General features: G+C 39.7%; 2 protein-coding genes across 2 annotated transcripts in view; both read left to right on the top strand.

Annotated features, from left to right (window-relative positions):
• Positions 1–7,114, top strand: part of LOC145441434 (uncharacterized) — a 191,819-nt gene extending 184,705 nt beyond the window's left edge. Inside the window, exons 32-34 of the mRNA XM_080319297.1 lie at positions 4,073–4,162; positions 5,549–5,755; positions 6,821–7,114. Coding sequence (XP_080175423.1) covers positions 4,073–4,162; positions 5,549–5,755; positions 6,821–7,005 — 482 coding nt within the window. The 3' untranslated portion in view covers positions 7,006–7,114. The remainder of the gene's footprint in view (positions 1–4,072; positions 4,163–5,548; positions 5,756–6,820) is intronic.
• A 5,079-nt stretch (positions 7,115–12,193) lies between these two features.
• On the top strand, positions 12,194–15,459 carry LOC145446530 (uncharacterized). The gene is made up of 4 exons (XM_080324870.1): positions 12,194–12,392; positions 12,635–12,832; positions 13,495–13,935; positions 14,869–15,459. The coding sequence occupies exons 1-4, from the start codon at positions 12,308–12,310 to the stop codon at positions 15,117–15,119; spliced, it is 975 nt and encodes a 324-aa protein (XP_080180996.1). The 5' UTR covers positions 12,194–12,307; the 3' UTR covers positions 15,120–15,459.
• The last annotated feature ends 4,132 nt before the right edge of the window (positions 15,460–19,591 follow it).

Here is a 19,591-nt window from a genome sequence, read left to right as displayed (position 1 = left end):
AGTACGGCCAAGACATACATTTCAATGTACCTTTGAAGAATAGTATACAACATTATTGGCACATCGTCTATCAGTCCTGATACTTGGACAATAGGGACCGATACTGTTACAACCGAGTAAAAATACTATATTATGAAGCCATTATATATCACTAGAGCTGATTGAAAAAAGTGGGTTGAACCAGATTGAACTGAAATCTGATCAGTGAACATAATGACTTAAAACAATATGACTCTGATTAGGTGGTGAATTGGAAATGACTCGTCTTGACTCGAGTCACAACTATAAAAGTAGGATTGACTTGTGACTCGGAACCTTGTGACTCGGTTACAACCCTGCTGGTATGCATTAAAAATGTCACAAATTTGTGTTACAATTACAATGTGCCTGTGAGGTAAGTATTTGACGTGAGAAATATCTCTTGGTATCATATAATTGGTGACGCACGTGGTACCTTTGACATATTCACTCATGAACTGGGCTTATACTGACTCGCTTTTATAATCGTCGCGACTTTGACGCTTTGAAACTTGATGGACTAGACTTTACGTTTTTTCGGTTTTCGAGGTTGTTGATCACGAATATCACATTAGTTTTACTAGATTGGCTCTAGAAAAGAAGAGATTTATACCCCTAAAAAGGGTAAAATCACTGTATTTACCCTTGACTATTTCATTTGGTAGGAAAGATTTTTTAGATTTTTCTACTTTTATACTGCGCATAAATTGATAATTGACTGCGATGAACACTCATGTCGTTCTCAGTTATTCAATCAATATCAACATGACCTGATGCGAGAACTTTGTTTGTTAAAAACGCAGTCTGTTTAAGCCTAAAAATTGTACTTTTGCACAATGGAAGTATATTTTCTCCTTGTACCAATTGGTCATTCTACCAAGATGACAGAGGAGTATAAAACTATCAAGTTTGTCCCTGGAAAGCTTAATTAGATTAGCCTACTCATGCGTCTCATCTCTTTTCATTTGTAAAATGATGGTTTTCCGTGACACCAACAAAGTGGGTATACCTTGTATCCACATCAAGAGAGAAGCTTGAATCTGGAATCTTTGATGGATCTCAGATTCGAATACGGAAAAAGGATTACAATCTCATAATAAGAAAGGTGCTCTCTGTATCGCCTCCTTTCTAGCATGTAGTGATTAAAACTTTTTTGGAATGTCACAAAGAACCCAACTATAAACAGTTGATCCGAGAATTGTTATCTGCATACGGAAACCTTGGAGCAAGCATGAGCAATAAATCGCACTTCCTATCAAGTCGTCTTGATATATTTTCTGATAATATTGTTGATTAGTGGGAATAGAAAGGGGAAAGGTTCCACCAATACATCAAAACAACTTTAGAAAGATATCGGTGGAGCAACGAACATATTATAGCAGACTATTGCTGGAACCTTTCGAAAAACTTCCCTGACTTGCTCAAAACCGAAAATAGTACAAAAACCAATTTTGTTCCAAGATTGGTCATCAATACTATATTCCAACTAAATAATTTAAATTTTAAATAGGTGGTTGACATGAAACTAATTCTATTAATGCAACGTTATTTTGAGTATTTAGGTAAATACTTATGTACATGATTGAAGTTTATTTATGCACATGATATCCGTGAAAGTCTCCAATTATGATAAATCTGATTCCCCGAAATATAATTATGTTGTTGTATTTTGCTTTAAAACCGTCTTAAGCGTGTCAAAATAACAAGTAGATTGAATTTGTGAATTTTATAGTACGATCGAACCGATTTATTATCAACCCATACCGCGAAAACGAGATTTTAGTCAAAATATACGCCCATGGATTATCTCAAAACATAGAGTCAATTTGAAAAACTAAGGTCATATTCGGAATCAGTGCCCTTCAGAACCCCCAAAACCACTCTTACTTTGTCGGCCTAAAAATATGTGTTGACCAGTGGTAATATTGTTATTTGTACTGATTCAAGTCGAATCGGTGGAGCCGATTTCGACTGCCGTTATTATGAACAATTGAACATGGTACCAAAAAAGACACATGTATTACTTAGAATGAACGTTTCGATGCACTATTTTCAAAATGATTGAAGCTTCGCACCCTTTCATATCATAGGGTTACCCTATGTCCTCCTTTATGATAATTTGGCCTCCTTTTTAAGTTTTTCAAAATTTCCTGCGAGGCCCCTGAAATCTCCTGCTTTTTGGCGAGTCGTTCTCCGTTACAGATTTTACAGCTAGGATAATGAACAGGTTCGACTGAAAATCGACATGAATGACGGCCAATAGCTAATATTGCCTTTCGAACGGGAAATTCGTGGTTTGAACGGAAGTGACAACTTTGATTAAACGGATGTGACGATCTTAGTAAAATGGGCGTAAAATGGAGCCGAGCGAAATGACCTTTTTTACTCAACTCCGCAAAAGCCGCTGTTTTCAGATTTGATCGACTAACTTTTGTGATTTGGTAAAAAATTCCTCCTTTCCCGATTCCAAAATATGTTGACCCTATCATATCAGCATTGCAGTACCCAAATCATATGTCGCGCATAGATATGCAGTAAGTATATTCACGAAAATGATATTTATGGGAAGTACTTATCGAACCACGCCGCTGTCATAGAAACCCGTAATGTCCTAGTACAGGGGTTCTCGGCCCTTTCTGGGCCGTTGCCCATTTTCCGATTTGAAAATGTGCTGTGGCCCACCTCTCATCTTGTAGTCATAATACTGTCAATGCGTGGTTATCAACAGCGGAGATATGCCTATTTCTCTAAAATATGCGCATTTTTCACCTAATTTGGTGATGATATTTAAATCTACACATCCCGGGACACTAAATCGCGCCATCCGCGACGAAATTTTCAAGTTAAATAAATATGCGCCTAACGAAATAATATTGGGCCACTTCTAGCTCCCCAGTCGGGAGTCTGGGTGCAACAGTTACAGCCTGGTAGATCATAGGCTAAAACTCCTGGGTATATTATGATCGTCCACTGCTCCATTCGGGTCGCGAAACACAATGATCAAATCCCTGCAACCACTGTGTGTCTGGGATTTTAGTTCCACTATTGTGGGGAATATTATAATCATTCTGGGCCAGCTTCAAATATTTCATTGGCGAATGGGTTCGTACAGAGAAGTGGAAAAAGTTTTTTTTTTAATATGCATGCTGTACAATGTACAATATAATATATTATGAAGTTGCGATATCAGAATATTCAATCCAATAATACAATCAATTCATGTGACTCTTACGTCACAGCAGGCAGGCCATTTTAAACCGACTCCAAAGAATAATGCTCTCCGTTAAATCCTTAATCCATTACGATGCGTCGCGGTGGTGCAGTATACCTCCACCAGAATTTGCAATTATGGAGATTTTTATCTTAAAATAATACGAACTGCCTAATTACAGTAAATCTATACATCGATTACACCTCATTGCATACCCCTTTCAACGGCATACGACATATGAACCTGCCAAAATACTTGTTTACTTCAGCATTACCTCCCAGTTATTATATACTCAAAATTATTTTAGTTGTGGTTAGTAGTAGGTTGTCATAGCCAGTGGTAAAAGCCGCCGTTTCTTTTTAACGTTTTCGACTTGTACATGCTGACTCCATACGTGCCACTACATCTAATTAGAGTCGGATGAACAGTTATAGGTAGCCTACGTATAATTAGATAATATATTTTTTAGCGATTAACATAACAAATGTAACTTGTCTTACATTAACTCTTCGATCTTCTAAATACCTCTGTGGCCCACCTCTAATGCTCCTGTTGCCCACCAGTGGGCCATGGCCCACCTTTTGAGAACCCCTGTCCTAGCATAAAGTGATGAAAAATTGAAAACTATTCTTTGATAAAGTGTAACTGATCTTTTCATTGCGGTCGCATAGAATGAAGATACTTGATATTGCAATGCATTTCTTGGATTATTACGTATCACTTCATAGTGCTCGATTTTACGCACCAACATTTGGAGAAAACAAAACGTCGGTATGGCTACATTCGACGTCGTCCGGATATATTCTGATATAACAATATTGATGTAAGTATGTATTTTGGCAGAGGATGAAATGATACCATTGCGGACGACCACACGTTTGTCGCCAACAGGGATAGAATCCGGTTCGTATTGGCGACCGGAGAAGAGAGAAGGTATGGGTAGGACCTGAATCGTTGTAAAAGCTATTGAACTTGGCAATTAAGATCACTCTAAAATTTTCCGCGTTCTCTATGATCACGGTGCGCGTACATCAAGATGTGTAGGGCAATGTTGTGGAAGTGCCATTCTATAATTCACGGAGCATGCGATATAGCCCGCCAGCATGTGTCAAGATGGCGAAGTAGTAGGCGTTGTTTTTCGAGTAGAAGTTGAAGATAAGCCGTAAATTTCCAATCGAGGACAAGTGGAAGTAATGGTTTCTAACATACGTCAAAGCTAATTCAGCGAGCAACCGATCGCATACCGTTAGCGGTTAATCGCAGGTGACTACTTTAGTTCAAAATGACTGATTTCACTACAGATATGGCTCGAAGTTCGAGAATACATATTCGATTACAGTCATTAAGGGGCTCTTCCACCCGGTGTTAGACAATTTTACCCCTATTAGTACTGAAAACATATCCAGTAAATTATTATGTCCTGTAGTTTATCAGAAGTGTAAGAGGTATATAATTTTGCCTAACAAACAATGCCGAGTGGGATAGGAAGCAGGCTATAGACATAGCCACTTGTATAGGTAATGCAAGTATGCGAATGGAGTAGTCTACTCCAATAATATAGTAGAAGTACTTCGTTGCTGACCATACCTGGTTTTCCTTTCCCTATACTGCAAGAAGAAATTGTGAAAAATAACACTTGGGGCCACTTGCTGAATGGGCAAACTGGGGTGATTTTTCATAATATATCATCATCATCATCATCCTCATCAGTTACAGCGACCGTTTCGCCAAAGTTCATTACTGGATTTTTTCTTCAGGTTTTATGAGATTTTCAACCATAAAAGCAATAAGAAGATATCCACATAAGTAGCCTACTTTCAAAATCTCAATATCGAAAGTGTAATAAGTGAATGTTGACAGAAAGCAGTGCATCCAGTACAAGTAGGCAAAACCAGACTTAAGACCAGGCGTTTCCAGCGTATGTGCCACAGCTCCCACTCTTGCTTTACAATAAAGGATCACAAATATTCGAAGAGAGGGTTGAAGTGGTTAGGTACTTCAACTCCTTTCAATTTCATCTACGTTTTACAATTTGTATATTGTACAGTACGAACGAAGGAATTGGGAGTACCTTTACAAATAAAATGTCATAGACTGTTTTTTTTTACCAGTGACTACCCATTTCGATTCATATTTCCCTTTATTTACTGCAAGAATGATGACATAAGCGATCACTTACTGACTTGTCCAGCATGTTGACTTGTTTTGGGCAATATGATATATTCCAAAGGTACACCGTGTCGCAATTTGACCGCGTGTGCACCTTGATATCTTTTCATAGCAAGACGCATGATACCGTACACAATTTGCGACTTGCAGATGTTCCCGGAATCCGAACGCGTAACCACGAAATATCACAGTCCGAACCAAGCGATTCGTCTGTGGAAACCGAACTTTGCCGTATAGAAGAGGGACCAAATCCAGATAACTATGCTGCTAGTCCAGATTTCCACAGAAGGCCAAAAAGTACGATAGGTTCTACACCCGCTGGACTACGTAGTAAAAATGAAGAAACCGACGACATTGGTGAGGCAAATTGTTGTGTGTGATGACAGTCGAATATGACTTTCAATAATCGATTGAATTGCATTTTTGATATTCGTCAGGGGTGATAAGATTATGACAGTTTTGCTGCTTAACTAAAATTAATATACTGTTTCATGTTCAAGCTACAAGTTGAAGTAGAAGTTGATAGGTCTGATAACTATACTGCTGTAATTTCAAAATGTTGATTGCGAGTAGATACAAGTATCATTAGCAGTGGTTTCGAACCTTTTTTGATGTCGGAGCCGCATTTCAAACTTTTAGAGTACTTGTGAGGCCGGATGAAAACACTGGAGTACTTATAATGAAAATTTGAAGGCAGCAAGCTTACACCACTACATCCCATCATCCAGCTAATTGAAAAGCATGCTCATTGCACATAGACTGCTATAGATTTTAAATCGGTTATTTTAGCATTGATGACGAACATTTGCGTGTGCTATGCATTGTAATGAACCGAAAATGCATATCATTACTACGGCTTACCATATTTGTCGTTATATCATAGCTCTCTTCATGCATTCCAGCACTTAGATGCACAAGTTTGAAGGGGATAATGCGCTGAGTCTATTAGTAATATTGCAATTTGAACTTGACTATGAGCCATGCGTTTGACGCTAGTCTGCAAATAATCTCTTCCTCCGTTTCAGATGCGGCCTTGAGCGTAATTGAACATTAAAATATCCCTTATTTTGACATTCATATACAGAAATTTACTACAACTATTCATAGAAACAAACAAAAACTGTCTATTATATTTTTGTGGAATATTCCGAATATACAGAGCCGCGAGAAGTCTAGCTTGGTAACACATGCAACTGTGAGAGACGCGGTAGGAAATCACTGATCATTAGCCATTTCCAAGACTTACTTGAAGAGGAAATGAAAATATGAAGGTCTAAAAACCACTGAATTGAAATAGCTTCAAAAAGTAAATTTCGCATGATTTTACCAGTTAATCAGAACTACTTATCGAATTTACAGGGCGCATCGTGACGATAAACGCATAACTACTCAGAACTAAGGTTTCCAAACATACTTTTTCAGATTTCAACGAGAAGACGTCAGTCTGGATGATCTCCTGTGCTATCGTCATTTGCGGCATGACAATTCTATTTTATTCCGTCTTGGAGGAAGACACTGACACGTTCGATAGCTGGACGTCAGTTTTATTATCTTGTTTCGCAATATCAATATCTATTTTAACATTATTATATCCGATTACGGAGTGAAAAAGTGCAGTGCAATGAAAATTTATACGTGCCTGTTGCAATTTTATTACGAAACTAATAGTATTTTATACAGTTTTCTTAGATCGAATAAAGTGGAATGCATATTGGATCACCGGATGCTTGGGTGTAGTCGGTTACCGTAGTTTGTAGCAAGATATCTTACGAGTTAGATGTGATGAGATAGAGTAGTTGCAGTACCAGAGTAGCAAATAACACATATGGATAGAACTGACACATATACATAGAACTAAGCGTAGAATCACTTGACACACGGGAAACAATTTTAGTAGGTATAGTAGGTAAGTAGGTATACCATCGCAGATGGTAGGCTAACGAAGTAGGCTACTTGCTGTACCTACTCAGATGTTGGTAAATAAAATTGAAGAAATCTCCCATAAAACACTAAATTTCTTGCTGCGTCAGTAAATAACGCTGAACTACGTCGAAGTTCCCCCAGAAAAATTTCAAGTTTTGAGGTGCTATAATTGTACGGATCCGGGCGTACTTAAAGTTGCATTTACCGGTAAAACAAAAATCAAGTCAAAACAAACATGTTTAAAACAAGTTTTCCATTGTTTTTCTTAAGTCATGAGTACACAAATATCCGAATATGACGTCATAGTTAATTGACATTGACAATTAAAAATATATGGTAAATATAGCTCCTTTGGCGGAATATCTACGTGAAGCTATAGCTGTTAACCAGCAATTTTCATGGATCCAACCATCCCATATCATATAAATCGGCTATATCAGGGGGTAATTGTCTGTAGGCTCCAACTACATGTTTTTGGTAGCTATTTACACGATTATTTCATCACTATACAACTTTGAAAAACACACATTTTTGTTGAAAAGGCCTTGTTTAAAACACTGTTAAAAACATGTTTCAAACGTAGTGTTTCAAACTACAATTTGTTTTAAATGTAAGACAGACGTACTACTTACCAGCTAACCCTACCGAACATCACGACGCACTCGTGTTAGTTATTTTTAAAGATCGCACTTGAATATCTTCAAAATATTAGGGCGAGAAAAAGTATTTTCCATGCTTTTGCCGAATCACCGGTCTCACTCACTTACACAGCGTTTAGAATATGGCCACAGGTGAATTGTGCGACTAATACTTAAATACGACATCGAGTTTTAGAACGGTAAGATTTAGGGTCAGTACTGTGACATATGTAGGTTTTATTCTAGATAGGAAAATTCTGGACTCAATGAGGGGATAGCAGATGTTTTCAAATCTTGTGTTGATGATTAAAATTAAAGTGTATTGACATCAACTCTGTCGTGCTGTATGCATGGGCCATCTCTGACGAAACACCATTAACGACGCAGTTGGTAGTGTTTATGGTAAATGAATAGTTAGTTTGGGAAGTAGCAGTAATTCAGCCTCCTGCCACTAGTGCACTCTGCCTCAAACTTTTTACGATCGCGTAATTTATTTTTACTATTAAGGCTACTGCGTACCGTCTGGTTCACTAATGACTTATGTTACTCAATGGCACTTTCATTTACCACGTATATAGACGAAAATACTGTACCATATCACCAGGCAGCAAGAAAACACAATTTCTTTGGATAAGAAGCTTTTAGTAAGTACAAGCTTTTCCAGGGTTGTAACCAAGTCACAAGGTTCCGAGTCACAAGTCAATCTCACTTTTATATTTTTGACTCGAGTCAAGTCGAGTCATTTTCAATTCCCACCGAGTCAAGTCCGAGTCCAAGTCAGCGAACAGAGGATCGAGTCCGAGTCATGGTATTATGACTCGAGTCCGGGTCCAAGTCATTGTGTTGACTGCTCAGTTTCCAGTTAAAGTCTTCCTAAACCCACTTTTTTGACTCTGTTTGGTGATATTGCATGGTTCGCATTTATAATATATCAATTTTCCTCACTTTTAGCAGTTTCTGGTCGCATTTTCAACCACCAGTACCAACAAATGAAATCCCAATAGTGTGTTGGCTTCGAAATTACAATGAAATGTCGATCTTCGCCGTCTGAATCTCGAGTCAATGACTTGCTTCGAGTCATGCGCAATGACTCGAGTCCAAGTCGAGTCAATACACAGATTGACTCGAGTCGAGTCGAGTCATTTCCATATTTTGAGAAAATGACTCGAGTCGAGTCGAGTCATCCGAAAATCGTGACTCGAGTCTGACTCGAGTCGAGTCATGACTCGAGTCATTACAACCCTGAGCTTTTCCATCCGGGTAATAACTAGGGCCATTTTTATATGACCTTAAAAAATCAATTATATGACTTTATTTTATGGAAAATATGACTTTGTATGACTTTATGTGAAAATAGTGTATTTTTACATGTAACCGACGTCACTCATGGAACTGGCGAGTAAAACATATACAACAACAGTAATACGCATCCATTTTTATTTTAAACCACAATTGTAGTACAGTTTCACGTAGTGTTGAATGTTGGAGTCTTTAAAGTGACAATTTGGACGTAAAAATGACTTTAGTAAGGAAAATGAGCGCTCCACAGACGCTGATATGGGTTGACACTTCTGCAGGTTTGCATACAGCGCTGATGAAATGTCTTGCCTTTGTAGCTCCATAATTTGTTTCACATCGTTTTTGTCCAATCGCTTCTTAATGTAATTTTTGAGCTCAAGCGGATATTTTCTGAAATCAAGGGCATTTAGATCAGCATTAGCCTCTCCGATGATGTACGTACATTCCGTACAACTTTCCATTTTCAGTATCAAGTTTGAAATATTGTTGTAGTGGAGGCATATTTCGGTGACCAATTCTTCAATTATTTATTATAGTGGTGCTCACCGTAAATACTATTTTATTCAAATCCTAATGTATTAGTATATAAGTTGACCAATAGAGCGCTCTTTAGCCTGCCTACCCGCTGACTGAACTTCAAATGACGGCCTACTTCAGTCCTACTCATAATGAAATGTGTGACCTCATAGGCCTGTTACTGCAATGTTATGTAGGCTAACCTTACAGCTTGCCTTCGTTCAATCAGAAATTGCCTTCGTCAATCAGAAATTGCCTTACTTTCTTAGTGCTTAATTGCTTCACCGCTTAAATTGGCACTTTTTATTTAAAGTATACAACAATATGACTTTATAACTCAAATATGACCTAACCAGGAAAATATGACTTTATATGACTTTATAACTTTCTTAATCTACCCCCTACGGGCGTGGTTTTCGCGTTAAAATTGATTTCACGACTTACTGATGCATAAAAAAAATATGACTTTAATGACTTTAAATGGCCCTAGTAATAACATTACTCACAGTACATCGCATATTATGTCCAGGCTCAATTGGAAGATTCCAGCTCTAGAACTTAGCGGTCAAGGCTGATAACCCTTGCTTAGAATCCAATGACAATGAAGTGATCCCGATTATTTTTTTCTGCATGCTTCGAATCAGGAGGTCATTTTATGAGACCGCGGAATTACTCTGTTAGCCCTAGTATAGCCTTCAATCTCGATTGATTTTTCTTGATGTAGTCCAGAGGTGTCAAACATACGGCCCGCGAAGGAATTCTGAGTAGATTTAAAAAAAATGCTGATCTTATCAAGCACATACGTAAAAAAATGTTGAGATGTTTGAAGAAATACCTCCATTCAATAATCCTCCAGGACAGCGAATGTCGAGTATGTTCGCAGGCCACAACCACCCGACAGCGGTGATGTGGTTTCACTCTAGTTACCACTGAGAACAAGTCGAAGACATTGACACCCAATTTCGAGAAGGTCAAAAAGTGCACATTTAGTTTAGTTTTATGGAAAATTACCGAAAAGGTTTTTACTCACAGAATTGAAAACGCCACAGCGGAAACTTTATATGCAGGTTACATGAAGAATATGTTATTGATACTCAAGTCATATAATTCGAGTATGTGTGGCCGAACTGCTGTGTCGCTTCCGACTCAAAAGGTTCCCGAAATCCAGAGACAAATTTATCGTGATTTCAACCAAATTCCAAACGTCCCCGTTTACAGTTGAATGACGAAAGATAAGGGAGCTAAGAAGAATGCCGACTCATATCGTCGTTACCGCCACTGTTTTAGCCAGCGGTTTTCAAGCTTCTTTAGACATGCCCACTTTATCCTGACAACACAAGATATTAAAGAGAGCAATCAGAATGCTAGCAGTCCCACCGGATAGTCTAATAGAATAGGTTATGGCTGTTGATGAGATAATTCTCAAGCATGAAATTCGGACAATAAACAGAGTATTACCATGAGCTGGCTGGAGGTAAGTCGCGCCCCCATTCAGATGCTTTCACGCCGCCAAGGGGGGCGCACCACCCAGTTTGAGAACCTCTGGTTTTAGCGGTTCATAACTGCACTCGACATGCTAATCATCGTATTTCGACCAATTCCATCGTTCGCGAATAGAGGTGTTGCTATTTGCTGGAGTAAAACCCCTACGAACCGTGATGCAATGTCATATGTATTATTGCAATAGCATATTACGTCGTATCGCGGCTCATGATTATAATTATCGATGTATGCCTAATAATACAGTATTCATGTGATAAGCAAAAACTTGAGGTAACTTTTGGAATGAGTGGACTGGTGCGGCCCGCGAGCGATTTGAAGGTTTTAATCCGAACCGAGAAGTAATTTAAGTTTGACACCCACGATGTAATCACTGTAGTGTGGATCTCATGCGACTCAATAGTATCAACGTGAAATGTTTGTACAACTGCAGATATTGTTACATCAAATTGTTACAGCAAATTGAAGACTAAATACAACGATCACCGAACTAATCGCGTACCACATAAAAACGCCTGGCGTACCACTAGTGACCACACGTATCACAGTTTGAAAACAACCGCACTAGTGGCTCTACAATTTGAGAACCACTGGGCTGGACTAAATTGATTTCGACAGTTATATCTGTATTTCCGAGACTCCATTGGTTTAGCCCTCAATCGAATTAAACAATACCTTTCGGTATGTAACAATGTCAGGTTTCAATGCGTCACGAAAGTGGAGTTTATTCCTGTAACTTGAGGTACACAGCTAAACGAAGCACCACTATATGTTCAAACTAACAAAAAAGGATACAGCCAATAGAAAAATTCTAAGCCTTACTTACAGCAATCGTGCCTTGGTTATCTTGGAAACGTCATTATTAGCAAGGCGAGCTACTTATTAGCCGTGGCCCGCAATAGCTGTTGCGAAGGTATAGTTGTCTGCGTGCTGGTGTTCAGTTGTTCGTTTGCAGTCAAGGCTTTTGGTTGTCCAAGTGATTTTAAAGTATCCCATACGGTAGCAGTAATTCGACTTCGTGCACGCTGAAGAAATGGAAAAAGGACGAGATAAATCTCCGAAGGAGCGACCGTCTGCATCTAGCGCACAGCTTGGGACCACGGAATGTGTTGTAACAGGTACTAAGACGCCATGCGAAGTTGAGTTCTCTGTCCTGAAATTCCTATACGTACGGTGAAACTATGGGTAGTCAATTTTACGCATAATGTGATAACTGGTTTTCGCGTTCCCGTAGGAGTATTTGGTTTTATCAAGTTGTGGCTTCGGTGCTCAGCGAATGTAAAACATGAATTCAACAATATTCTTCGATTACGACCATAACATGCGAGGGATTCAACGCTGCTACCTATACTTTATATAGGTACCACTGTCGTATTTCGTAAGAGAAGACAGCTGCCAAAGATACCCACAGCTGCTGAACCCATTAAAGAAGAACCCACTCCCGCTGTATGTAAAAAAGCTGATGATGGGGTTGAGATCTTGTCGATTCACGACGAGTTGGAAACGTCTACAGCTAGAGCTGCGGAAAAGAGAATGCAGACAAGTGGCCAAACCCCTCGTAAGTATGGCTGTTGGGTGTATTGTCTGTCGAGGTTGATAGTTAGCAGAATTAGATCTGCCAAATAAGGTGTACTTGTACAGGTTGGTATAGCATATGCTCGTTTCTATGCTTGTCCGCGCATTAGCTTTCCCCGTAGATATACCGCAAACTACTATATTGTTATATTGCGGATATGCATCGCTTCTGTTGATATCGTAGAGAACAGCATACCTATCTGAATGTTGAGTGTTGCTTGTTCTGCGGCTTTTCAAGGTTAAGTGCGTTAGTGAAGTACCGGAATCACATTCAATATGCATATAGGCCTAGTGACACCGCACTTGAATGGTCGATAAAATAATTATTTGTAAACCTGGTTAAGCTACTATATGTATCGATGTCGCAAGTTGATTGATGATCCGATAGTTAATTCCTGATGAGTGGGCGGGCCTTGAAATTAACAGAATATCGATGTGCGTTCCGCGATTTCAGGGCGTGATTTGTATCTGCGAACCCGTAGTGTAATTTGTCGAGTTGCTAACTTCGAAATGATTATATTCGCGTGATGATAGGCACCACTGCTTTGTCATATTGGGATATACTCGCACTCTTACATTTGCGTTGTGATTATCAACTTGAATTACAGCCTACTCTGTGACATGCATTCTAATATATTGATACAGCCTTGGTACTGCGCCAGGCAGGCGGAAGAAGCACCGAAGGGCCGGAACGATCGGTTCCGTTGCCAGGACTCAAGCGAGCCAGAGAAGGCGGAAACGAAGGCGGCGACTCCGCGGAAACCCAGGGCTACGAGCACGAAACCAGCGGATTGTACCGCCTCAATGTACCGGGAACGCTGCAGGTCATATCCGATTCGAGTGACAACCCCGAGGTCAGCGATGATAGTTCGAGACCTTTACGGCGCGTCTTGCCAGCAGTACCATCAATGTCCTCGCCAACAATTCCATCTGTGCCACCAACATCTGATCGATTGACTGGCGCGGCGCAAAACCCCGAAAGACAGACGGCTGCAATAGGTCAACAGCTGCCGTTCGGGATGCAATTTTCAGGACATATTCCTGTAAATGAAACGGATAATCAGCGGCTCTTTGGAACTAAATATGGTGAGCTACGTTTTACATGTTGTTTCCGTCTATGTAATGATTCAATTTATGGAATTTGGCGGCTAGGAAAAATGGAATTTAAGGTAAACAGATCATGCTCACAGCGGCACTTGTACTGAATCATACTGCACGGTGCCACTAATAGTAATGTTTAGCCGTTGCTACTTCAGTATGGCAGATTTGATAAATTAATGAGTAGTTCATATCCGTCTCGCTACCTCGGTACGGTAAATTTGGTCATGTATGAAACGAGATCAGAAGAAGCAGCAAATGGGATCAATGTGTTAATGATTTCGTAGAGTGATTTTCAAATCACTCCAGAACCACGCGATGTACGTTTTATTCCCAATAACCTCATCTGGATTATGCCAGATGTGACAATTCAAAGTATATGTACTGCTGTATGTATAGGCTACGCGTCCCTTTGTGAATTCGCGCAATCCCAAGCGGTCTAACGAACATGTATCCCCAGGGTTGCATGTAAAATAAATCAATTTAAAACAAACACGTTCAAAACAAGGCCCTAATTTGAAATATGTACTGGCTACTTGATAAAATTGTTAGATTACCTAATTTAAGCCTACTCACAAAATTTGGTTCAACTCCAGCCAGTAACCGCTTTGCTACAGGAGAAGAAAGTTTCTATTTTATTATATGAAAATAAATAATAAAAAATTTGAAAATTTTCTGTTCACCCCATCTAAGTGTTAGGCTGTCTATAGAAACGATCCTCACCAAATTTGGTTCAATTCCAACCAGTGGAAGCGGAGTTATTGGCGTCGAAAAATTTGGATTTGAATGAAATAGTATTTACGGTGAGCACAACTATAATAAATAAACAAAGAATCGGTAATTGGTCCCCACGCTTCACGACTGCTAATGACGGAGTCTGACATCGCAACCTTGGAGCTGACGAATTCAATTACATTCCAGGTCGTCACATTGTGGTCTGCTTATTTTTCGCGCTCGGAATAGGCGGGATTGCGGCTGCGGTATACAAAATTCACACCGATGTTCGTCACAATGACAACGTCGACTCCCAGAAGAATTGGGTGACAACGCCAGCCAGCATACCGGAAAAAGTTCCTCCGCACAGAATGACCGGGTACTATGTCATGCTCTTTACCGGCATATCGCTTATCGTATTGGGTTTTTGCTTACTGCGTGATCTCGTAAAAAAATGATTTTATGCGCGGTTCATGCGTGCAACGTGGATTGAATTGACTTTCACATATACGTGATTTTAATTGTATCATTGAACCATTTTATGGCGGTGGAATAATAGTAATATTAGAAATTCTAATGTGTGTTCTATTAACACTATTTCGTGATTCCTTGGTGCAGTAATATAAGTAACATATGGCCTCGCTGTGATTTTAGAGTAATTGTAGCCTATTATTGTGATGAATGAATTTTACTGATCTGAATTTGAGAATGAAATTCCACTACGAGCAGAATGCCTACCTGGGAATAGGTTCCCGTTTTACCAATAGCGATGAATAAACGCCGTAATTGATTTGTTGACCGATAGTTGTTTTCAATGTGGGTTGTCATATTGGGCTCGACCGCCGCGGCGCTGGTCTATTTTAGTGGACGCGGGTGAAAGCTAATATAAGAATAGCCAGGACGTGAACTACTTTATGTAATGACGTAATGCAAAGGGTACTTCCTTGTCATCTAGTGGAAGAATGAAGTAGGTACTCCAAACTGGATATTTAGAAGGTATTTTGCGGGATTCGACCCTGGTGGATCGCATTTGGTCGCTCACAAGGGTAGTTCAAAAAGATTCGGTGATGCAGGGACACACGAAGTAGAAGGAACGAGGTGGAGAAAAATTGCGAAGATATGTCAGGTAACTCTAATTCATGTAAACAATATCGGGGGCATGTCCGATGCTCGGCATTCGGAAGCGTTAGAAGCCAGAGCTACTAGTGCCCGTGAGGCTCTTGCCTGCCGTTGCCATTTGGGTAATATACCTTTGATTCACAAGCGGCACGCTGTGTGACGTTTAAACGGTACTGAGAGGAAGATGAACGTTGAATAGGTTAATCATAGAACGGAAATATTCCCTTGGATACAATAACACATGTTTTAAGATACAGTCACAAGTTCAACTCAACGTAAGGACAACTAATACACATTGTTACCAAAATAATGGGATGAAAAAGATAGAATTTAATGTATATAAGGTTTCTTCAGTTTATGGCAAATGTAATGAGGCACCGTGACCGGTGCCAATACAGCCAAGCAAAATCTAATTTAATGAGCAAATGTCAAGAACCAGTGGAACACGATATATAGATGTCGCTCTCACGCAATGATTCTTGCAAATGGAGTATATATTTTCAAAACAATTGTTCACGTTTCGTGCGGTCTCAGCTACCGCTAGGAGTCCTGCGTTGGCGTCAACTTAGAAGGATTTTGTGTTTCGTGAACTTGTAAATTTTCTGCAAGTAGTAAGCGGGAATTGTTTAGGTTAGGCGAAACTTTTGCATTCGCTCACTAAAATATACCTGCTGACACTGCACTAGTGGTTGCCTATTGCCTTCTCTATTTCGGACATTAACGAACAACATAACATGTCAACAATAAACATTGTATTCCGATGCTCGAAGCTTGGGTCATCAGACGCGTGTAAATCTCGATTTTGGGTCGAAATTAAAAGGATTAGGAATCAGTAGCTCAAGTTAATGATACCTAGGCAATCTTACGGCTATCATCATCATCCGGGTGAGGTAATTACGCCATAGCTCAGACATCTCGCCTGGCTGAAAGCGAGGGATCATAACGTGAATCTACCGTGCTCTAAACGGTGAAGTTGCGCATATAGGTATTTCTCTGCCTTTTAAGGTCAATTTTACGTTTAAAGTCGATAATGCAAGACATGTATATTCTTTCTAAAGTTTCCGTTCGTTAACGATAGTTAGGCAATACTTACGGCATTCGAAAAAGCAATGGAAGCCTGTCAGTGTAAATCTCGAAAGCAGCAGAGTTTTCACTCCAGGGGGGTTCATGTGAGCCCAGGTTGCGCCATAGAAGGTAACACGAAAAGAAATTCGGAATTGCCTTCTCATAAAGGAGACAATAAATGCCATTTCGTGACCCGGTTTCAAATAAACGATACTTGTAAACTCAACGCGTAACACAAATCGATAGCCGTGTACGGACTCAATTATAGGAAATATTGGTAAAATGCGACCTCGCAAAGTGTTACATAGGGGCGCCCAAATTCTTCCCAGCTGGGCCGTATTATTCATTTCGTAAGCTTTCGCGGACTGCACCATTACTGGATACGCTAATATTCGAATGGTACGTACTACGGTTTGTATTTCAGCGTGATATTGGGACATGTTAAAGTTGTAAGTGGCCTGTTGTAATGGAGTATTGTATTCCTCAAGTTATTGGAGAATATGGAGACAAGTGGCCGGATAAGGAAAGAACTTTTGGGCACCACTGTGTCGTAGGTTTGACCGTACAGAGCCCGTCGCTATAATCACATGGGTGGAAAATATAACTTTATCTCAGATTTCCACCACTTTTATGAGTGATATAGTCATGTCACGCGTAAAAAAGAGCCCCTCTACCACGGTAATGGTGTTGATTCTAAAACATTCACCTATTTGTAGTGTCATCAATCATAGCAAATCATTATCAATTGCTCATATAGGGTTACCATATTTTAAGATCCAAAAAGGAGGAAGCTTTTTCAAAAACTGAGAAAGTCCTAGTACCGGAAAAGAATACTGGTGATTTTGAAAATATTTCGGCCAATGTGTTGGCTAAAAAATGTCATCACTTCGCCTCGACTCCCGAATTACCTGAATTTTACGATACTTCCTTGGTGTTGACTATAATAAAAAAGGGAATCTTTCTCATCATGTATTCCCGATATACCCGTCGCGCCGTATTGTCGATGATTGTCATGCCAAAAATGGCGTTCACTGAGTCGGAGTCGAGTTTTTAATCGTATTTTAATGCATTTTTCAGAAAAAAGAGGACGATACCGTCAAAAAGAGGACATTCAGGAGTCCTCTGAGGACACTTTCAATGAATTGAAAAATTAGGACAAATACGGTTAGTAGGGGGCGTATGGTAACCCTAGCTAATAGACTCGGCAATATAAAAAGCAGTCGGCCCTGATGTCCATCTCTTCAAGTAATTTTTAAATTTCCTAAAAGTTGGTGGACATCAAATTTTCACAATGCAGAACCTTCCAAGGTTCGTTTCAGAACGTGAACCTCTAAATTTCTGAGGTTCACGCACAGAACGCGAACGTGAACCTCGCGTTCACACCATCCTTAATTGCTACGTTGACATTGAGCAGAATGTAAAACGGGTTTTTATACTTGCCTCCGATATTACCCCAGTTAGTTATACAGTTATACGGTGGTTATACAGTGGTAGCGAACACCCCAACCGCATGGATTTTGTTTTTATGATACAATAAACATATGAAATCACGATTCAACCATTTCGCCTTCTAGATTTTTTACATCAGACAACGATATCAATTTCATTGGTTGGTTTAATAAGCATCATTCGCATATGGTGTATTGCGCTCTTGATGCCGTGTGATTGCAGTTCAAGCTGGCAGCAGAGTCACTAAATATTCCCAAAAGTTAAGTTGATATTTCCAGCAAACTTTTGTAACAAAAAAAGTAAAATTGTTGAAATTTTCAAGGTGCATGCTCGTTTAGTGTTGATTATCTTATGCTGCAATGGGCCATGCATAGAGTCGCCCGCAGTTGAAATGCGATAAGTAAAAATTGTAATATATGAAAAAGCTTTACCGTGCAGAACTTACGAAGGTTCGTTTGTGAACGTGAACCTCTAAATTTCCGAGGTTCACACACAGAACGCGAACGTGAACATCGTGTTCATACCATCCCTACTAAGTATAGATTTATATATCATTCGAGTTGAAACCTGACTGCCACTAGTCACTAAATCGGACTATGGCAACGATGAATTTGCTAACGTATCTCATTTTTCAGCTCAACACGCCGTTGTCCTCCTGTTAGCTATGTTCGGAGCTGTTGGCGTGGGGTATTCGATTTCAAAACTCGCCACCGCTCGTCGTGAAAATAGTTTCAACCACACTCGATGCACGGTGTCCTGCTCTGCGTTTCCCTCGTCGTGGTGGCATTATCCTATTGCGTGTTGCTCATGGAGTCCGATAGAATTATTGATATCATACTGTCGCGTTTGTGCAGTTCCCGGTCTACAGATTCGGTATGAAAACATCGCGTGAAGCTCACATATGAAGAAATACGCCGCGATCGGAATAATTTGCCGTTATTTTGACGCATAACAATATATTTGAAATCGTTTTGCTCGCATAATTATGGTCAAACTGTTCGTAGATGTAATATCAAATCAGAACATTTGCTTACAAGCGTATGAATAAAGTGTACCAAATGGTTGCGTGTTGTCGTAACGGCTAGATCTGAATTTCGAAAGGGTGAAGTTAGAACCTTTATGGTGTGGCGCATTTGACGAAAATGAATGTTTGTAAAAGATCTTACGTTAGGCGTGTACCTAGCTATTTGGACTGATTTCGGAAGACTGGATATCAATGAAGATACGACGAAAAGGTATGGTGCGAACGTTAGGTTCATCAGGTGTTCATGCTATGAATCTTGATAAAGCTGATGTT

This window comes from Botryllus schlosseri, chromosome 1 (assembly GCF_051294905.1).
Source record: "Botryllus schlosseri isolate E-star chromosome 1, Bs_hap1, whole genome shotgun sequence".
Classification (NCBI taxonomy): domain Eukaryota; kingdom Metazoa; phylum Chordata; class Ascidiacea; order Stolidobranchia; family Styelidae; genus Botryllus; species Botryllus schlosseri.
The sequence above is the reverse complement of the archived record's forward strand: the minus strand, read 5'-3'. Positions and strand labels throughout refer to the sequence as shown.